This window comes from Myodes glareolus, chromosome 1 (genome assembly GCF_982192425.1).
Source record: "Myodes glareolus chromosome 1, mMyoGla1.1, whole genome shotgun sequence".
Taxonomy (NCBI): Eukaryota; Metazoa; Chordata; class Mammalia; order Rodentia; family Cricetidae; genus Myodes; species Myodes glareolus.
In genome coordinates, this window is record NC_142026.1 from 107,927,588 (window position 1) to 107,950,796 (window position 23,209).

The following is a 23,209-nucleotide window of genomic DNA, read 5'->3' on the forward strand; positions in this document are numbered from 1 at the left end:
AGGATCCCAAACAGCCAGTACATGCAGACGAAACAAGTCCCAGTGCCATTATCAATGGCTTCTCAGACAGCCCCCATGTCAGCCACATTCAGAGAATCCGGTTTGATCACATGCTCGTTCAGTCCCAGTCCAGCTGGCCTTGGTGAGCTCTCATTAGATCAGTCCCCTTGTATCAGTGGGTGAACGCACCCCTCGTGGTCCTGACTTCCTTGTTCATGTTCTCCATTTTTATTCTCCATAATAATTTATTTTGTGCTATACTATATTGTTTGGAAAGCAAAAAGAAATATAGAAGAAAGGAAAGAAAAAATATCATCTGCTCTGATATACGCATACAGTAACATGACATTTTATGGTAGAGATAAATTCTGAAAAATTTGTCCTAAAAAGTTTAGTTGTAGAAATATCTTAGTTTGCGTGATATAAACTAATGATATCACCAGGCAGTATAATCTTATGGGATCACTATTATTTACATGATGTGTTCTTGAGGAAAATGATGCTATCTGAGTTAGTCGTGTGTGTGTGTGTCTGAAGGAGGTAGGATGAGCATAAAGAGCGAAAGTGTTTATATATAAAACATACATATCATACATACAATTTTATGTCCTATTACTTAGACTGTTCTACAACTTCCACTGGGCCCAGTGTAGGTGTTTGGCGGTTGCACTGAGAGATTTGTGTGCAACACTGAGCAGCAAGAAGAGAGATCACATTATGAGAAGTAGGTGATTCCAAGTGTGCATGAAGGACTAGACAGTAGTACTAGTCTCATACTCATACTAGTAGTATGAGTTGAAACCCAATGCTCTGAGGAATACACTTTACAATAAACTCTCAACATCAAACAAACAAATGGCAAAATGATAAAATTCATATTTGGGAGCTAATTTCAATGTATTTGCTCTGGGTAATTTGAGTAGCGTCTTTAAAGTGGCAAGTAATGAAGACTGTGTGTATTTCTGACCTAACACCTTTGAAATTAAATCATGCCATCATGAATTCTTTCCTTTTTTAATGACAACTCAACTACAATTTTCAATAGTATTGTGTCACCAACAAAATCAGAACATTATTCAAAAAGTTATTAGAAATAGAAAATTTAGCCAGGCTGTGGAGGCACATGCCTTTAATCCCAGTACTCAGGAGGCAGAGAGAAGCAGGCAGAGGCAGGCAGATCTCTTTAAGTTCAAAACCAGCTTGGTCTACAATAGTTAGTTCCAGAGCAGTCTCCAAAGCTACAGAAACACTTTGTCTCTATAAACCAAAAAAAAAAGAAAAAGAAAGAAAAAAAGAAATAGAAGAATTAGAAAAATAAATGTATCATATAATGACAGCTTAGAAGCAATAAAAATGAAATTTCATAAAAAGAAAAAATTTTAATATTGCCCATCCTTTTTTACTTCACATTTTACCTTTTATTGGATCCTCAAAGGTGCTAACAGTTGAGTCTTCATATGGGTGATGGGAATTGAACCAGGGTTCTCTGGAAGAGCAGAAAGTGCTCCTAACCACCAATCCATCTTTCCAACTCCTATAATCAGGATTGTTTCGAAGCAAAAGTCTAACAAAAATTACTTTATTACATCTTTATCAATGTAAACTGAATGTTTATGGTGTTAAATCTTCTATATTTCATGGCCTTAATTAATATTTATCCAGCAATTTTACTTTTCTACTTCCTTTCCCGACATAAACATATGTTCTTTGTGTTTGTTATTTTCAGTCATATTTCACAACTCCTGTGTACATTATGCAAACATACTCTTGATAGAAATAGAGTGTATGCTTGACTTATTCATGTTTAATATTCATTTTGTTCAGTGACATGACATCTTATCATGATGTATTCTTGAATTTCATTACCCTTTGTTTTTATCTGATGAAGATCATATTTCATTGATTTGCTCTTATTTTGAAAGCCTGTTTCTTGCATTCATTCATTCAACATGTTTCCTATTTTCATAATCAAAGTCATGAACAAGAGACAGCAGTCTGCACCTTACAGACCAAAGTCGTTCTTGTGACCATATTATCTGTAACGTTTCTCTGTCAAAAGAACAGGGAAATTATAACAACTTTCATATCCCTCCTTCATGTCTGAAATCTGTTCCTATGGATGCCTTCTTTTTGAAAGTTAAAAAATTATTAATTTGCTGAGAATTTCTTACACTGAATGTTTATCACACTCACCCCACTAATCCAGTTCCACCCCCATTCAGCCTTCCCTTTAGCATCACTGTGGGCATAAGAACATCACATTACCTTTGTAAACTTGTAAGTAGTCCATCTTTATTCCAAAGGACGTACCCATCTGCTATGGTATTCTGGGAAGGCTTGATTATGAGCTACCAGATATACTCAAGACACAGCTTATTCTTCCCAGTGTTCTGTCACAAGCTTTAACCTTTATGGAAAGCACCCCTTGGTCATTTTGTTCTTCTGCTACTGTTGGCATTTTCCATAGCCGTGGTATACAGAAATTGTAGCTTCATAGATGTTTCATGTCCTTCATTTTTCTTAAATTCCACATGTTTATGGTGTGTGTGTGGAAACATGTCTGTAGGTAGGTACATGGGCATGGTTTGCGGGCACGTATATGGGAAGTTAAAAGTTAACATAGGTTGTCTTCCTTCACAGTTGTCTACCTTGTCTTTCAACCCAGAATTCATCCATTTGATTACATGGACTGACCAACCAGCTCCAGTCATCTGCTTATTTCTATAAGCCCTAATCCTACTTCCCAGTGCTGGGGTTGTAGATATACACTGACCAATTCAATCTCTATGTGAATTCTAAGAATCGAAATCCATATCCTTATGCTTGCAAGCTCCATTAGCTGAACCATCTCTTCAAATTTTATGCCTTACTTTTTTAATACTTTTAGATTTATTTATTTTATGTGTATAGATGTTTTGCTTGCATGTAAGTATGTGCACTATGTGAGTGCTTGGTACTGGCAGAAGCCAGAAGAGTTTGTTGGATCCTGAGAGCTGGAGTTACCTATGATCTTCAGTTACCATATTTGCTTGAAACCAAACCTGGTTCCTCTGAAAGAGCAACAGTGCTCTTAATGGCTGAACCATCCACCCAGTCCCTCTGAGGTCATTACTTAAAGACTCCAGATCTTTTAGTTATAGATTTACTGATGAACAGAAAAAGGCCATATAACCAACATGAACAGAGCTCAATATGAGTTCACAGAGCCTGGAGGAGAATGTTCAGGACCTGTACGGGTCAGCACCAGATCCTTAGTGTGTATTATGGCTTTCAGTTTATAGTGTTTTTATGAAATTCCTGGGTGTGAGAAAAGATGTGTTTCTGATTCTTGTGCCTTCTCCTGGAGTTCTTTTCCGTCTCTTCATTTGTATTGTCCAAATTAGATGTGATAGTTTTTGTTTTATCTTATGTGTTTTTCTTTTCTTTTTTATATATAAAAATCAATTAATGAATGAATGAAAACCTAGCCATTAGGGTAAAAGCTAACAATCAAACTGTCACGTATACTTGCTGGGAGAGGGAAAATCAGTTTTCTCCAAGAGAGTGACACTGGGGACATTAACCACAGTAGTACAGGCCTCATGCACAGGTAGCTGACAAACATAATGGAATGCACAGTTTTTGTGTGTACTTGTATTTGGTTACAGTTTGGTATGTGTGTATTCTCGTTTTTTGGGTGTTGCTGCATTTTGTTTCCTAGATTTTACTGTTGTATTAGGCTTTTATTTTTTTTGTTGAGAAAGTACTTAAAATTGGATAGGGAAGGGAAGAGGATTTGGAGGAACTTAGGGAAAGGAAGAATAGGGACCAAATATATTTAAATATAAAATTGCTTTAAATTTTTAAATAATAAAATTTAAAAAACTAATTTTGTGATCAGAATTCAACTTAAAAGTTACTATAATTCAAACCTCAAAAATAAAATTGTGTGTTTCCTTCAAGAGTGCTGATATGCAATGCTTCTTTCTGCAGGTTTATTACCTGGATCCTGTCACTGCAAGCCTGGCTTTGGAGGCGTGAGCTGTGATCGGTGTGTGAGGGGCTACACTGGCTATCCAGACTGCCAACCTTGCAACTGCAGTGGCTTAGGGAGCACAAATGAGGACCCTTGTGTTGGACCCTGTAGCTGTAAGGTTCGTAGTTTAATCTAGCTGTGTCTCACTGTCAAGACAGAGGACAGCATCCCTTGGCTTCTCTGTTATGCCTGCTGCCATTAGGAACGTAAAGCTTCTTCGGTGCATATCTTTTAAGAGCATAACATTCTTGTAAGTGTCATTAAATGCTAACCAGGTTCACTGCCCCACCCCTGCATTTACGTAAATTCTCCAAATACATAGGCCCCTTTAGTGGTCTATGTCATTTTATAACAAATGATTTTTCTCCCATTGCACAAAAATGTGTGTACCACTTGAAAAGGTAGTTGTTTTAAATCTGTATGTATACACACACACACACACACACACACACACACACACACATACATATACACCTTTGCAACTACTTCTGAAAAGAATTCGGTCAAAGATTTAAAAATATAATCCCCTGAAGTCTGAGTAGAGATAGGCCTTACGATTCTCACCATATTTGAACTCTTCCATCTAATTACCAGAGTGTAGGAAGGCATCGTTGAGTTGATTAAAGATGCGATGTGCTCTCCTATGGTTACTTTCAGAAAGGCCATTTTATTTTTTTAAATAGCCAGCCAATAGCTCGTCGTGATAACGTTGAAGGACATATTGCACCGGTAGCATTCACACACCTAGGAAACAGAGGCACATAGAAGTCTGAAAAGATGAGACTGATTTGCTTCAGCTACAGAAGTCTGTTCCATGCTACTCTGATTATTGCATAATTGTATTAAACAAGTGCATGAGCAATCTTTTAAAATGATGGCATGCCATATTATTACAAACATGAAAGCAATTTTGATATCTTTTATGGAGACTTACAAAGCAAGACAGTTAAATTAAGATTTTTAATAGCTTTTTCTTTCCTTTACTAATTTATTATGCTTATCTAGGAATATATGATAGTTGGTGTGTGTATTTTGCATATATGCATAAATATTATAGCATAATAAAATATTTTAATATCAATACATATTAGGAAAAGCATTTATAAAATATGTTATCTAGTATATTATGTGTGTAATTTATGTAAACTTACTATATGCAATAACAATAATAAAACTACATACATTTGTTTACATAATAGGCATGTATTATTTTAGAGACTATTGAACCATTTAGAGACTATTTAAGACAATTTATCTTGAGGTTGCACCACTTACTGCACACAGAGAGCAGAAAGCCACTGTGAAAGCTTTCTTGCCTTGAATATAATAAATTTTCTAGATTTAGTGCATTTCATTCCGGTATTATCTGTAATGAAAACTCTCTCCAAGACCAGCACTGGACAGCAGTGATTAGGTGGTGGCTTGCTTCAGGAACCACCTGCCTCTGGCCCACCCCCACCTCCATCCCCTGCTGAATGCTACCTGGGCAATCCTACAGCCTCAGTTCTTCTCCTCTCAGCTGCACTGAGAAAGCTCTTGTTTATGCTCCCTTCCTTTTTCCAAAGTGCTGCAGGTATCTCTCATTTTTGTCGCTTACTCCAGTGCAGGACAGGTAGAGCTAAACTTAAGGTGGAAAAGAAACTTCATGAGTCTGTAGAATACAGGCATTCAAGCAAGAGAAAGGATGCACTTTTAGATACATACTTTCAAAGAAAAGTTGTACATCTGCTATGTTTAAGAAAGGATTGACAGAGGAGAGGGGCAAGGTTCACTTCATTGACTTCTTTGGGAGATAGAACCAAGAAGGTGGAGAAAGGAGAGCTCTGGTGATTAGCTGTGCTCACAGGGAAAGTTCCTGGAGCTGGCTAGATACCAATTCATGAGAAGAGAGACTGTAATTCTAATGAGAAAAATGCCACCATGTCTTAGAGCACTTGATGCTCTAAAGACACCATTGAAATGCTACAATGAGAAGTAATTAGGACATCATAAATGAGATTTAAAAATTAACCAAAGAGCATCATCAAAAGCTAAGTCGTTCAACGGTGAGATATTTCAAATAGAAAGCATCAGAACTTAAGAAATGTTATGATAAAAAAATTGCAGAAAGCAAATTTCATAAGATGTAAGCACAACTGTAAAAATATAGAAAATATACACACAAAATGAATGAGTTATTTACATCAAAAATTCTGTCACAACATAATTATATCATGGTATTTTATAATGAACTATGTAACAATGTACAGACAATGCACTGTGATGGATTGCCCATCAACTCTCATTTACAAGAATAACAAATAGCTAAGTATCTAAAACAGCTATGCATACGATTTAAATGCTGAAAGGAACACCCACTAGTGCAGAAAGGAATGAGGTATCTTTTCTTTTTTAAAAAAAAGTATGGTTTTTAAATAGTTGTGCCAACTGTTTGAAAAATAATATTGTAAACAGAGGCTGCTTGTTCATTTCCCAGCCACCCACACCCAAATAATCACACAGAAACTACATTAATTACAACACTGGCTGATGACTTAGGAATATTTCTAGCTAGCTCTTGCATCTTAAATTAACCCATTTCTATTAATCTGTGTATCTCCACAAGGCTGTGTCTTACTGCAAAGGTTCCCATGGCATGCTTCTCCATTGGCAGCTACATGGAATCTCTTTGACTCTGCCTCCTCTCTCTATATATCCATGTTCTGATTTTCTGCCTGACTTTACCAATAAAGCAACACATGTACAGAAGAACATTTCACATCATCTTCCATTTTCTATCTAATTAAAAAGGAAGGTTTTCACTTTAGCATAGTAAAATTACATATAACAAAGCACTCATCAAGCCAGAGTTATAGTTACAATATTTAGTCCACTGACATGTGGCAAATTAAGGAAAATGCTCTGTCATCTGTCTTTGTAAGTATTAAGTTTCATATCTAATTTACCTTTTATCATAATGAAGGAAAACTATAACTATCTGTCTTCAACTCTTTGAAGATCCCAGAAGAATATAATATTAACTAAGTAAACAGGAAGTACATTGTAAGCAACGTTCTAACTCTATAATTGACAGAAGCATCTTGCTTGGTAGACAGCTACCCAAAGTTCTTGTGTAATATTGCGGCATCAATCTTCAGCCTACAGGCCCATAGTATCTGGCAGACTTTTCCATTAAGCAGGAAATTTGAAGGACTCTTTTGCCTCTAGTGGCAGTTGGTCAGTCACTTTCTTCTGTGTTCTGCAGAGTATCTGGCAGCCTTTATTATGAAGCAGGAACCCTGAAGGACTATTTCACCTTTTTTGGCAAGTTCAGCAGTAATTTTTCTGTGGGTTCTGCCTGTTCAGTTCATATAGCATACCATCAAGCCATCCAGGCAAGAGCAATTTCTTGCCCAAATGGCTAGCATTGTCACATTGAAGGCAAATTCCATAATGAGTTTTATCAATGTCCATCAACCTCTCTGAAGTATTTTGTGCTGCCAGAAGTAGGTATGTTTCCCTGTTGAGAAAAATCTAAATTCTTAAAATATTTTAAGTGTCATACTCTATAGGTCTTTAAAAGGTTTGAAGAATAGCTATTCATCTGAAATATATCTGTACATCTAGCAGACCTAACTAACAAGACTACAATTTGACTATTATAGATGACTATCTATTAATCTGTATTTCTTAATTATACATTAAATTTTTAAAATGAGAACTCAGTTGGTAGAGCATGAGACTCTTAATCTCAGGACTGTGGGTTCATGTCTCACATTGGACACCAATTTTTTGGCATACCAAAGAGTTCCACAATAGCCCAGAATGGAATATAGCAAAGGTTTATTTATTTTGGAATAAACTAATGGTAAGGGTAGCAATCCACAGTCCTCTGTGTGAGTTCAGAACTGGAACCAAATCCAGCATCATCTGTAATTTCATTTGGACTTATAGTACATGACACCATGGACAAAGCAGGCAGGTATCTCAAAGGCTATAGGTTGAAGGAGTTTCCACAACACAATACAGATCAAAATTTTTATGAGAATAAAAATGTAATTGGATATTTACAATAAAATGATCAATTCTATTTCAGTATAAAGTATGTTTGTAAGCATGTATATGCATGTAGTGAAAAATAATTGACTTTAAGAAAATATTCACTTTAAAGAGAATCTGTTTTCTTTAAGCATGTGGCCCCTGTTAGGTAGTACAGTCAGGTGGAAGGCAGACATCCAAGAGCATATAGACAGCACAAACTGGACTCGAGTTTAGACAAAGTTGATGGGCAGGGAAAGGGAAGAGTGGAGGTTAAGGGGAAAATGAATGTGATCAAAATACAGAGAAAATTCTCAAAAAACAAATAAAATAACAAAAATAGTCAAGAATGTAAAATGAAATTTAAAATGTGGAGCTAGCTGATACTACCAAACAGCACAGATAATCTGGGGAGAAGGAAATGAATGTTTGTCATTGTTATTAGGATGGATTAGGACCACTGACATCCTCAAGATGACTGTCCCCTGTGCTCTAGAAATGTCAGGACTAGACATTTATCATAAACAAGTTTAACACCGCATTTTCAAAATTTACATAAAAGATGTTCTACACATAAATGCTTGGTATAATGAAACTAAGAAAAATAAACATCAGAAAAAAATCCCCAAAATGAATTATGGTAACCTCCCTTTCCTTGGCTGTGTTTGTAACCTCTGTATGTTCAGCTCAACATGCGATGAACAACCAGGGCTAGATAGCTACTGCTATAATAATTGTTTAATATGCACAAAACCCTAGATTTGGTCCCAAAAATACCATCAAGAAAACAGGGAACAGAAAGATAAATGTTTGAAAAGCAATTATATATATGGAACACTTTCTTTTTTAACCCCATAAGTTCATGTAACAATGATTGGCATGTCATGTACATTGTAGTCATTTTTGTAATTAATCTTTGGATGGTTTAGCTGAGTAGAAGGATATACAAGGGTGACAAAGTTGGAACAAGATTTTATTTAAGAACCTGAGTATCAGTGATTGGGGACCCGCTAGTTCTTCTGTAGCCAATTCCTCAGAGTCACTAAAAGTAACTAAATTTTCATTCAATATAATAAAAAGAAACAACTAAGGTGAGCACAGTAAATCTACTTGCATAAGGACTGATAAGTTCCAGAAACTTCAGTCAAAAAATGGTTGCCATAAAATTTGTGTTCATGTCAACTGAAAAACACTTAATAACTGTAAATTTTTGTGTATGAACATACATGTAAAAAATTTTTAAATATACTGTATGATACCTAGTTAATTTAGAATGATAGTTGACTAGAGAAAAAGGTATCAAGTTAGATCTGAAATTAAATGACTGACTATAGTGTCTAGTAATAAACATATAAGTAAAGCAAATATGTACAATATCAGTCCTGTCTGATTACTAAGTTGTAGGTAATTGATATTATACAACATGCCTCTTTCTGATCCTCTAAGATAATTTCTAATTTAAAATATAGATAACTGGTGCTACAGAGGAATTTTCATATTTAACAGAGTTATAAAAATCCTTTACACTTGTAAAATATCAACTACACTGCTACTTTTTCACACAGGTTTTCTCTTCTAGATTTCTATGGAGAATAATATTAATAAATATGATCCTCACGTTTCTGAATATGAAAATTAGCTGAAGTGTTTCCAAATTGCTATGCCTTTTCCATTCTTCTTGAAAAGTCTTACCTTTTGCAAATCATGGTGCCAAGTCTGCTAAATGTAACACTTACCTCCCTCTTGGTCATTGGACATATCCTGGTACCACATACTAGAAGTTGCCCCTTTTGTACTTTGGTGTTGTGCTCTTTATTTCAAATGAGTAGGATTGTAGAATGTGACAAATACTATAGTCTGGCCTTGATTCCAGAAGGAACACCTGACTTTATTTTTACCAAATATAAGTATAAGACAAGAAATTAGAGTTAATGGTTCATTTTGTTTTTGCTTTCTATTTATTGCACTTTCTGTTGAGACCTTAGTAGTCCTCAAGACCATCAGGCCTCAATGTTCCTGTCTGGATTAATTGTGAGCATCTGCTACCATTTGTAGATGTGATTAAATCCCCAGTCCTCAGGCTTTCAGTGATTGGAGGTTTCTAAGTTCTTTCAAGCTGCTTAGGAAACTTCATTTCTCCTCTTGTTTATTTTGTCTGATGATTTCAGTCTCAGCTTAATCTCCATGTTCCCTTCAAAGCTTTTTTGACTCTCCAATTAGGAAGCATTCTCCTGTGACAATCATTTTGCAATTTTCCTTTAAATATTTTCTGCATTTGAATCCTATTTGTGTCTGTCTTACTTCTGGTGATGAGATGAAACCTATGAAATGCCATCATCGTCACTCAAAAAGAAGGTAGCACAATGATTATAAGAAAGAAGGGAGGAAAAGAATCAAACATTATGTACTTTGGCAGTCCATTATTTGTCCCATTTAATACTGCTTAATTATCTATACAGCAACGATACTGAGTATATCTTACCTAAATCTCATTAGGTATAACTAGAAAACAACCTCTGTACAGAATTGTAGATCCAAGTGAGGTTATTTTTGGTTGATTGTTGCTTTGATTTTTCACAAGTACTGAGAAAAGCCCACTCATTGTCTGGTTCTTTTGTGACATTTTCATGTTTTATACATTCTGAATTTCTCTCTTTGTTGTTTGTGTTCAGGAATAGTTATCCCATTAGTTTATAAGACTTAAAATCATAGCATTTCAATGAAGAATTTTGATGCAAATAATTTGATCTCTAATCAAAATTTCATAGAGAAAACATAACAGTAACATAAATCTCTCTCTCTCTCTCTCTCTCTCTCTCTCTCTCTCTCTCTCTCACACACACACACACACACACATGCACACAAACATACACACACATACACACACGAGTGAGAAAGATTCTTTACTTACCCAACATTAGATAGGATCCTCTAACCTCTCCTTTTGTCTAAACCTTTCCTTTGGTCTTCATCCTAAAGTCTAAGAGAGTCTAATAAGAACCCTCATAAATCAGCCTCTCGTGAGTCCTTCATCTTTCCCATTAGAGCAATCTGCCCTGCCTTCTGCAAGCAAGCTGCTGGGGAGTTTTAACAAGAATTGTACCTATTTTTAATATTCTCTGTTGGTAGCTTTCTCTGGCTTCACCCTCTTGTGTTCTGTTTATAAAGCCCCACTTATCATTGGTGCATTTAGAACAAAACCCTGTTGTGCACTGAGATCTTATTTGAATAGCTACTGGGTAAAAAACTGGTTTTGACCATTTAAACTAGAAAATGGGTATTCCTTTTAAACAACATTGAATAAAACTTAGTTTGTGAGAAGTGAAACTCTCTCATTTCTTTTCATCTTTCCCTAAACCAATTATTATCTAAAGAATATGCACTCAACAAACATTGCTACTTAAGTATTTATCCTTCTATGTGTTAACTTATTTCAATCTAAGACACATTAAAATAAATGCCTTTATGAGAGAAAAACATATAATTGACTATACAGGCCTCAAAACCTTAGCATGACTTCAAAATTTAGTAATTTTCATTAAAATAAAAAGCAATTATCATTAAAATAAAAAATAACTTAAATATCACTATAGATGTTCTCAGGAACTGTGTCAATGGAATTCCCAGTTGACTAACGATCACAGTTAAGCACACGCTGTGGAAGTTGTACCTAATTTATAAGGTGGCAGCTTCATGAGACTCAGAATGGAAAAGCTATTGTGACTCTGTTTCTCCAGAGAGAGGCTATACTGAGGAAGCCATCGTGAAAAGAAAATTGATGTCAGCTCAACAGCATCTGACTTGAAGGGAAAAAAAATAGCTACATAGAAAGGTTTTTCAAATTTAGCTTTTTGTGGCAAAAATAGTTGTAAAGAAATAAAGGGCAGCCACTAAGAGTCTTTTGTAGGATAGACCGCAATATCTTTTAATTAGGCATTTTTGCTGTGTGTAATCAATGGAACTATGAGAGTAAAGTGAGCATGCCTTCCTGAGAAGGTGGGTGTTAGTTCAGGAGGGAAAAAATGTTAATTTTACATGTGAGATAAGTGTGTTCCTACAGTAAAGCTATACATACAGGTCATCTGCAGCTTTAAGGTTTCTTAGTAAAGATTATGATGCTAATATGACCAGGCATGCCCTTTGAGGGCCATGGTAATAAAAAATAGTTTGAATACATTGAAAACACTGGTAACACTTTTAATATCACATCATGGAAGAATGTGCTATCTATTATATGGAATATTTACAATGAGAAGTCTATTGGCTATGATTGGTTCATATTTAAAAGTTAGTATATGCAGTTAGAACAATCAAGAAATGACCAGTGAATGTTTATTAGGAATAGTTATTTCCGGAATAAAAGTGAGGAACCTGGAAATTGTACCATTTCATTGGCTTCAGTGCAGAAACGATCATTAAATATGTAAATTAGCAAATCACTAATGGACTCTAAACACTTAAAATATCGAAATAAATTGACAAAAGCTGCCCTCCAGAAGTGATTAGGGATTTAATGGAGTAGACTCTGATAACTTAGATGAAATTAAGAGACATTTAATATTTTTGAAACATCAAATTATACTGGTAACTCTTTAAAAGGCCATCAGTACAAAGAAGTAGCAGAACAAAAAGAAGGGAAAATATCATAATAAAAATAGCTCTCAATGTTAGAAGTTCAGGATGTGTTGTTCTCCCACCTGTAGTCTGGGGACCAGTGGGATTGTCTGCCAATCTTAGAATGTAATAGGTAAGAAAAGAACAAAAACCATGGTTTTTATCTACTTATTTTGGGAAACAGCCTTTAGTAGGTACTACACTTAAAAGGTTCCCAGCTGCAGAGGACAATGTTGCAATAGCTTATTTTTGTGATCGGGGAAAACAGAATGCATCTTTTGTATCAATTCTGTCACTTTTCTGCTTATTCTTCCTTCAGGGACTTAGGGACTGTGGTGGTAATCTGGTGTCAGCCATGGCATATGCTCTTTGTACAAGTCTCAGAGCAGGGATTTTTTTCCAATGTGTACTAGGATATCTGTACATTTTCCAGTTGTTTTTGCTACAATCCTCTGGAGTAAAGATTTCTATTTCCTACCATACCTGGACACAGAGCTCCGACTGGATGAATGAGTCACAGACAGAAATAATGTGCAAAGCATTTATTAACAGTTTGATGGGGGCAACAAAGGAAATTAAGTTTTGCAGAGAGCTCTCCTGTAGATCAGAAGGTTCACTCTTACGCAAAGTCAAAACATGCAAGTTCCAAATCTCAGCAATCAAAAAGATCTTCCTGTATGAAATGGGGATACAGTAAGAGGCTGACTTGTGGATGGAATGTTGAGTCACAGGTTTAAAACATAAAACCCCAAAACATAAGGCCCCAAACCTACAGGAAGAGTAAAACTCAGGCTTCCAAGATCATGTTAGTGTGAAAGTACTATTTACACAGATGATTGTGTAACATACACTGTCTAAGCTGAGGGTCCTTTGGCATTGTTCATGCACACATAAAAGTCCTAGAATTACGTCTGCATCTAAATGATGCTACTATCTGTGACATGAAGTGCATGCATCACACCATTGTGTTCTTCAGTAATCACTTTGAAAACTAGCAATTCTAAAGAAACATTTTCAAACATATCACTATACATCAACTGTAGGATGTGCTGTCACGGGGGCTTTTTCCTGAGCAGATCTAGAAAAAGAAGGAGAACTTAATAAGTGTAGCTTTTCCCCGTTGAGGTCTCTAAAAGGTAGAGTTCTAGTGAACTAAGCAGAGTGGCTCAGATTGTGACCTTTCTTTTTTTTGCCAAATTCAAAAGACCCTGTCAGGAGCAGTATTAGTTTTCCTGTTACTATGACCAAATAGCCAATAAGAAGTAACTTGATGGAGAGAGTGTTTACTATGACTTAACTGTTTCAGCAGTTGGAGGAGATACAGTCCTTCATGGTACAGATGTTACCGGAGATAGGGTAGCTGCATCACGGAAAAAGAAAATGAACAGGAAGTAGGCTAGATGATGAAAACACCAGGATCTAAGTGCAGTGATGCACTTTTTCTAGCAAGGCTCTAGCTCCTGAAGATTCAACAAGCTTCTAGAATAGTCCTGTCCTCTGGAAAGCAAGGGTTAAGTGCTTGTGTCTACAGGGGCATTTCATATTCAGACTACAGCAGAAGCGATAGAGGTCCTGACATAAGTAGATTTTATATTCACCACCATTTCTATTTAGTTGTGTGTTAACATGAGTCTCTGGTAGAGCCTGGCAACAGTTAGAGTCTTGCAATTTGGGTTTAATGAGTGCACTTTAATCTCATCAAACATAATTAACATAAAAGCTCCTTGTAAAGATGTTATGTGAATCACGTAACACTCAGAACTAGAGGAGAGCTCTGCTTTCCAAAGTGACCAGTAAGCATCTGTAGACAAACTGAAGATAAAGTACAGGAATAACTGGATTGGTTACGTCTAGGCAGTTCCCCTTATTTAAACTAGATCTAACTAGTTAGCAGACTCTGTTTAGCTCAAGTTCAGATGCTTGAGACAGGTTAACACTCATTGGTTACGACATAATGCTCTAAATAAGGTTTTTGTTTTTATGACATTTTGATAAATTTCAGCTTATTCTGAAAAAAAAAACTGAAGGATTTGTTTGAGAACTGTAAACCGGACCTAAAATACTTTAGTTCAAATCATAGTTAAACTAAACGAGACAAAACCAGCAGTTGTATGCCGTGTTCTGACTCATCTATGAATGCTTTATTGGTGTTTGGGGGTTCCTGGAGACCACAGAAGTTTCAGTGACTTCTTAGAATGACTTTCAGTGTTTGTGAAAATGTGTTATATTCATGTTACACTTTATCACATGAGCAGCTTCAGATGAGAAAAACTGCAGACAGAAGATACACATTGAAGAGCCCAGGAGAAACAAAGCAAAAGATTCTTTCCGGCTCTCACTGTGGAAGCATGCAGGATGGGTAATCGCCTACCATGTGTGACGAGGATGGAGTACTGCTAACTAAGGAAGCTCACTCAACTCTTGCACTCAGGGTCTTGTTGAAGAGATAGTTACGTCAGTATGGGATGCTCAAGTGGCAAATATTTACTTCATCTGTATTAGCCATGGAGTCTCACTGATACAGCAAGACTCTGGAGCCTCCAGATGAGTGAGATAAGACATTTAGTGGAGTCCTAATAGAAAGTAGCTAATAGGAACCTAGTTAACACAGACACAAAGCAATTTAGAAGTCTGACACAAGTATCTTTGGCTTAGCTCCCTGCAGGGGAATTTCATTTGTATTTTAATAAATAAAGCTTGCCTGAAAATCAGAGAGTAAAGCAGCCTCGCTGGTCAATCTTACAGCCCACTCAGTGGTAACACACATCTTTAATCCCAGGAGCCACAGTAGTTGCCACAGAAACAGGGCGGTGAATGCCTTTAATCCCAGTGGTGCACACCTTTAATCCCACTCCTAGAGAGGATTATAAAATGGGAGGAGACAACTCTACTCTTAGTCTTATTCTGAGATTCCTGAAAGCAGGAGCGCCATTTCTGACTGAGGTCAAAGTAAGAGCCAGTGCCTGGCTGTCTTGTTTATGTGTCACTGATTTTTATTAATCGTGCCTTAGTTCCCCATAACATAGCGGTTATCAACCTTTGGGTCACAACCCCACTGGCAAGCATCTTCCTCCAAAAATATTTACATTATGATTCATAAAAGTAGCAAGATTACAGTTATGAAATAGCAATAAAAGTAATTTTATGGTTGAGGGGGTCACCACAGCATAAGGCACTATATTAAAGGGCTGCAGCGTTAAGAAGGCTCAGAAACACTGCTCTAATATAACATTCATTGTTAGATGATGTGTTTAAACATACAAACCTGTTGAGTTAACCCATTCCCGTACTGTATAGTAGGGAAATATTTCTGTGTTCCACTGTCTCACATCTCATAAGCATTTTACTTATTACTTTCAACTACCTCAGTTATAATTCTGTGAATTTGTCTACTGCTTAGCTCACCTTAATTACCTCTCAGATCCTAAGAGAAGAGGTTCTGTCTCTTAGGATACCCTTAAATGTCAATTATTTGACAGTCAGCCTTTAATTTTAAATAACAAATGAAATTTTTACCATATAGGAAAGTTTCAGTGAGTTTATTGTGGAATAATAAGTAACAAATGAAGCTTCCTTCATATTAAACGTTATTTTCATTGTCTTTGCAAGCATAGATGTCTCCCTATACGTACTGACAAGTATAACTTTTAAATTATGCTTCAAGGTTTATTTGCAATTCCCTTCCCATCATAAAGCCTTCACAGGAAGAATTTGTTCTTCCTTAAGTGTGTTCTCATAAGCTAATTTGCTTCGGAGATGCACTGCCCATGTTCCACCTCGCTGCAAAGTTGATTTCAGGTGCATCCTTTTATCGAGATATACACTGGCTTTTAAGGACAGGGACCTTGACTCTACTCTCGTCTCCTACAGTATCTAAAATTCCCACTTTAGTGTGCTGCTTCAGGTTATTAGATTAAACTGAATATGCAGTGATTTATTTATAAATTTTCTCAAGGTCACATTACAAACCTAAAGTGAAGCTAAGGGATTTGTAGCTGATGTCTAAAAAATTTTCTAATTGTTTAGCTCAGTCTGAATCTCAGAAAAGTGGCATTATTTGCTTCCAATTTAGAGTAAATGAAAAGTAGACTAGAGAGAGCCCAGAAGAACACAATGTTCAGACCAGCTGTACTGTGTCTTCAATAGAAAAAGCTAAATTTTATAATTATAGAAATGCTTCATCTTTCCTGCCTGTCCAATCTTTTGAAGATTCTCCTTTCAGCTTTGGGGATTTTTTTTTGTCCCTAGAGGTCTGAGAGTAGATGTCTTACCTTTGCTGACATCTATTGTCACAAAATATTTGGAATCAGCCTGGAAAATTTAAAACTGGTGAGAATGCTAGTAACCACACTTCATTTTCTATACATAGCCGAACTAAATATGAAGACATGGAATGGTATTGTAGGCATGCCACTCTGCTAAGGACCCAGCAAATGCAAAAATATTTGGAGTTATGAACAGGTCATGAATATGAAGAGCCAAAAATCAAAGTTTAAATGAATCTCTCAGGTCTAAGAAGAATCTCTTTGTTTGTTCTTGCAAATTTCTCCTTGTTTGGGGACCATTTTCTGTCTTCTGTTTTTATATTTTTTACCAACCCATAGTCTCAAAATTGGCTTCCTACATATGTTTGTGTATGTGTGAATGTATGTGTTGGTTTGTCTATGTGAACATTCATGTGGAAGCCAGAGAAGGCCATGTTGGGTGTATTCCTCTATTAAACTCCATGTTTGTATTTTGAGACAGGGGACTTTCACTGAATTTAGGGTCTGCTGATTTTGCTCAGATTGGCTATCCAGGAAGCCTGACTTTGAATTCCCAGTACTGGGATTAGAGGCTCATACTGCACACCCAGAGTCTACTGCTAGGCTTGTTCTTTTGTTGTTTGCTTTTGTTTGTTAACTTGAGTGTTTGTGCTAGAACTCAGGTTTTGGGCTTGTGCAGCAAGCACTTTGCCAACTAGACCATCTCCCTAGCCTTTCTTATTATATATCTTTGTAACATGAAGGGACCGGGCCTGCTTGTTGGGGTGATTTTTCTCTGGGACTAAACAGCTGGGGGGCTGGGCAGGACAGAAATCCGAATAAGCAGGCCAGGCCCCATCATGTTACAAAATGGCGCCCACGTGGATAACTGAATCCACAGAAAGCCTGGGAACGCTTGGGAAAGATTAGAGTAAAGCATTTCAGTTTTCAGCCGTAGCAGGAAAAAAGCTGCTCTGTTTTAAAATGCCGGCTTTCTGGGCAGTCCTGCCAGGGAAAACTCTGACTATTTCAAGCAGGCATCCTGATGGATACAATGTTGCAGTTTGCTTCCTGGCAAGGACCTTGAAACACCATAGGAGCTTTTGAGTGTTGTCTTCTCCATATTCCTTAGCAAATTAAAGACCCACATGGTCAGAAAGAGAGAGTTACAGTAAAGAAAGATTCAAAAAAAAAAAAAAACCTCTAAACCGTTTAAAGTCCTTAAGAAAGAAAGAAAGAAAGAGAGTGGTTGGGTGTGGTGGTGCACACCTTTAATCCCAAAGTTTAGGAGGCAGAGGCAGACAGACCTCTGTAAATTCAAGATGTGGTGGCAGACACCTTTAATCCCAGCACTGGGGAGGCAGAAACAGACGGATCTCTGGGAGTTCAAGGATAGCCTGGTCTACAGAGGGAGTTCCAGGACAAAGATATACAGAGAACCTGTCTCAAAAAGTTAAAAGTAAAAATAAAAGAAATAAAGGTTAAAAAAAAGCCACATAACGATGGAAAATACACAGAGAATCTTGATACTGTATGCTATTATGCTCTCTTTGAATTGTTTAAATGCCGAGGAAGGAGCAACAGCTGCTAAAAAATATTGTTTTATAAATGCTGCAGAATTAATCCAAGATAGTTATTTTGAAAATACCTTGGCTTCAAAATTGAAGTCAAAAGGTATGTTACTTTGGAGAAGAGATTTTGCTTTTGTTTCCACAGAAAATGTGAGGCTGTGGATTTATACAGAGTTAAGAAAAATCATCTTTGACCAAGGGAGACCCCCTGAAAAATCTCCAGTAGGAACAGATGGTCCAGATGTCTGAGTTCTTCATCTAGAACAGATTCAAGACTGCTGCCTGAGATGATCAAGACTCACAGGATACTTCAGTCAGGACTTGATCATAACTCTAAATTTCCTTTAGGTCCCCATAAGATTATCAGTGCCCCCAACCAGCTGAAAGTAGCCCATATTCCCAAAAAATGGACCATGGATATTTTCCTTTAAAAAAAAAAAAATGAGGGGGAAGTGGTGCTGGAGAATTGTCTGTATTCTGTCAATCATGTTTTAAATAAATGCTGATTGGCCAGGCAGGAGGTATTGGTGGGAAAAACAAACAGGAAGTGGAAATGATGCAAGGAGAGCAGGAGAATTCTGGGGAGGAGGAAGTTGATTACTTGCACTCCTGCCCAGATCACCGAAGCAGCAGGATGTGAGATGCCCCACTGAAAAAGGTACTGAGCCACATGGCTAACATAGATCAGAAAAATGGGTTAATCAAGATGTGAGAGTTAGCCAGTAAGAAACCTAACCTAATGGGCCAATCAGCATTATAACTTACAGAGTCCTCTGTGGTTGATTTTCTCTGGGACTAAACAGCTGGCTGTGGGGGGCTGGGCAGGACAGAAATTCAAACAAGCAAACCTCCCTCATGTTACATATCTTTAATAAGCATCTACAATGTGCATAACACTTCAATATGCATAAAAATACTACCACCAAGCAATATGTTTAATCTTAATAAAGCTGTATGAAGTATGGAACCATTTCTCAACATTGACAAGGAAACTTATTATTTTCTGGGAATATTTGCATGGGAGGGTTTCTGCTGTGTGCTATGTGATAACCCTGTGCACCTGACTTTGTGTTTTTATTAATTAAATAAAATCTACCTTGTGTCAACAGATAGGGCTAGCAACTAGTTGACAGAAATTATTATAAAGAGTACTAGACTGTATGGAAAATAGTAGAGACACATACAGAAGTAGCAAGGAGGGACTTTGGGTGTGGTGGTCTCTTTTGATTTGGCAGAGCGGAAGGACACTATCTTTCAGAGACACTGGCAAAGAAAGAAGGTCAGCTAGTTGCTCCTCAACCTCTCTGAGCTGGCAGGTTTTTATCCCAGCCTCTGGTTCTCAGGTTTTATTGATAATAGAACAATAGAGGTTTAGTTAGGAGGCAGATCCAGAGAGACATAAAAGTCCCCTAGGGGCTGCTCCTCTGAAGCCTCGATTATTGGCAAAACTAGTACTTGATTCAGGTGCAGCCGCTGTACTGGAAATACAACAACAGGCTTCCATCTCTGACTAAATATGACATGGATTTGGAGAGAATAATCTCCAGTATGGTTTTGTGATGTTAGTAAAGCAGTGCATTTGGAGCTACAGAAACAGTAAGGAAACACGTTATCAGTCTAAGGAAAGGGCAAACTATACAATGGGGAAGAAGGAGAAGGCCAAAAGGAGGGGGATAGAGAGTCATGCATGCTCAGCGATGCTGGAAATTTATTTCCTGCAGAGCAAGCCTTCATTTGGAGGTAGAAATCAGGATTAACTACTTCTTAAACTAAGAGATGGCCCCTCTCTACCAGGCTTTCACTGTGTAGTCAGCTTCCATTGGTCTGAGAAGACAATATAGCCTCACCTAAAAGCAAACACATTTTCTGTGTACTGGGAGTAGGATTAATGATCCTAATCTAGAGAACAGTCACTAAATAAGAATGAATTTTCTCTATAATATTACTCTATAAATAACCTACTAGGCCAGGCAACACTGTAAAAAAAAAATTAAAAGTGTCTCCCTTTTCTACTTATCTATGGATATTCACCCCAAACTCTCCACCTCTCGAATTTGTCTGCTTACCACAAATGCATCTGTTTTTAACCTGTAATATGAAGGCATTTGGCAATCTTTGTATAATAGAAATGTTTTAATTTCATCACATATTTGAAGGTCAAGTTGCTCACAGAATGATGAGCTTAATATTGTCTCCACGTTCATCAGACTAACACATTTTTTGGTTTAGCATATTTAATCTACATTCTTAATAAATATCAAAATAAAAGTCTGAGTGTAGTGCTTAGTACTCAGTAAACCCCACAATACACACAGACTGTGATGTTCGAACAACAGGGTTAACAGAAAACTTGAGAACAATTGCTTTCCATTACATTGCTGTGCTTTAAAAGTGGGTGCGAAGGTAAAATGAGGACTACAGTCAAGTTTTCCTTATGCCAGCATAGATCTAGCTCTTGCTTCGAAGAGCCTCTGTTGCTAACACACCTCTCTACATTTTCAGGAGAATGTTGAAGGTGAAGACTGCAGCCGTTGCAAATCTGGCTTCTTCAACTTGCAAGAGGATAATCCCAAAGGCTGTGATGAGTGCTTCTGTTCAGGGCTATCTAACAGATGTCAGAGTTCCTACTGGACCTATGGAAATGTAAGGATGCTCATTGCCCTCTACGCGCTGCCCCACGCTCCTGCTTCTCCCTGTCTCTGCTATTTTTTTTTCTTTTGTTGGAAACTGAAAAAAAAAAAAAAATCCAACAACAACCAAAACACAATAGCAAACAAATGAGAACAACCTTAGATACAACTTAGACTTGTCCAGAAGGAAAGCGTAAGGCATTTCCTTCAAATGCTGTTTTTGTACTTTGTCTCAAAACATTTCAGATTGTATGTGTGACCCAGAGAGATAACTCAGTGTTTTCTGTTCTTAAAGAGGACTAGAGTTTGGCTCCTAATACACATATCAAGAAGCTCACAATTGACCGTAATTCTAGCTCCCGGGAATCTGATGTCTTCTTTTGACCTCAATGGGTATCCACCCTCATGCACATACCTTATACAAACACACACACCACACTCCCAAACAACTAAAATAATCTTTATTAAAGTATTGTAAGTGTTTTGACTGAGTCGTCTTTGAGATAGAGACAACCCTTTCAGATCCCCTGTGTGAAACATAATGAAAATCATGTTGCTTTCATCCCAAACACAGGATGTATGAGAGAAAACATACAATCACAATAGTAAATATTACATTTCCATTCACAAATATAATCTACGTGTCACTTAATAAAAACCTGTCTTCTCAGCTCTTCAGAAATAAATGAGACTGTCTTTCTAAAACAAACACATGTTACATGTCTGCCCACATTGCCCACCATGCTCCACGTGGCCTGTCTGCAGAGAGCCATTTGTTCCCCTGTAGAAAAAAATGTAAGAAGAAAACAGGATTTGGGGGAATTGCCGTAATCACCTTGTCTGAACTTTGAGTGCAGACCATATAAGGAAGTAGGCTGGGAGAATAGACACAGTGAATGAAGACGCAGATCTCTGGAGAGAGACCTTGGAGACACTGTGGGGTTCTTCCTGGAGAGTTATTAATCAATTGTGAACAGCAGAGAGGCATGCCAGAGTCACATTTTACAGACTGATATTTTGATAAGCTCTCTCCTAAGCACTTCTTCCAGCTTCGATCTGCAAACTACTCCAGAGCACAATCATGAAATGTTGTTCTATCTATATCGCTTTTAAGTCAAGTAGCTTTTGACTGTACTCTTGTGTCTGAGTGAGGATCCCTAGATACTTATCCAATGTATTGATTTCAAAGAAAACTTCGAAGTAACAATAACAAATGGACTCAACGTCTAACTTCTTCATTCTGTTTACAGAGTCATGCTTAACAGTTCCTCACAACTCCACTGCTAAATTTAAGTTTTATGGTTTGTCAAGTTACAGGGAAGTGATCCCACTCAAGTCTTGGTTTTCATAATCAAGATCCACAATCTTATTCAGATGTCTCAGAACACCTGAAAGACAGCTAAAGTTAGATAGGGAAGCAGATGTCAGAATTTACTATTGTCTACTTAGCCAATGGCCTTTGACCCGGTTTGGTCTTTTCTTTTGAGCAAAGCTGTCTTAGATATCCCAAAACTTTAAAGGTGAACAAAAAAATCAAATAATCTCTACACAAAAAAGAAAATTAATAGTTATAATTAGTCTATACATTGTCAACCTTAATACCCTGGTTGCTATCAATCAGTTGTGACACCAACTATACCTTGGGCAGTAGTATTCTGAAACTGGAGGTGATTAACCTTGGTTACCAGGTTGGCTAGACTGAGGGTTGAGAAGGACTTAAGTAGGGTACTCCCCGCATATAGGCAAAGATGTCTGGGTTACATAGATTCTCATTTCATAGATGGTTTATCCTACAGGTAGATTAAAATGTTGAATAGACAATTGGAAGATGGTATTAATGTTGTAAGTGGGGCCTGGTAAGAGGAAACAAGTCCAAAGGAAAGGTTTTGGGAAGATAAATCAGACCATGGATTCTTCCACTCTATACTCCGCCCACCAGGCATCATGAGATAATTGGATCTTCTCCATCAGAAACTGACCACTGTGATGAACAAATCTTATGGAACCTAGAAGCAAAATAAATCCTTCCCACGTTAGGTATTCTGTCACAGTGGCAATGAGGCTAATGCAACCCTGGTGTCTTAACTAGAAAGGATGGCTTCAGTTGGAAGTAGAAGG

The 23,209-nt window shown here is 37.1% G+C and overlaps 1 protein-coding gene and 1 long non-coding RNA gene across 4 annotated transcripts in view; one reads left to right on the forward strand and one right to left on the reverse strand.

Moving 5' to 3' along the window:
* Window positions 1-23,209, forward strand: part of Lama2 (laminin subunit alpha 2) — a 597,153-nt gene that overhangs the window by 256,723 nt on the left and 317,221 nt on the right. For all 3 annotated transcript variants that reach the window (XM_085689751.2, XM_085689745.2, XM_085689747.2), the window contains exons 10-11: window positions 3,973-4,133; window positions 20,964-21,104. In XM_085689751.2, the coding sequence (XP_085545877.2) occupies window positions 3,973-4,133; window positions 20,964-21,104 (302 nt within the window). The remainder of the gene's footprint in view (window positions 1-3,972; window positions 4,134-20,963; window positions 21,105-23,209) is intronic.
* LOC125394333 (uncharacterized) lies at window positions 33-11,150 on the reverse strand. The gene is made up of 5 exons (XR_007230180.3): window positions 10,944-11,150; window positions 5,498-5,638; window positions 4,580-4,759; window positions 1,416-1,486; window positions 33-1,257 (listed from the first exon to the last, which is right to left on the reverse strand). It is a non-coding gene; the product is annotated as an uncharacterized LOC125394333 (long non-coding RNA).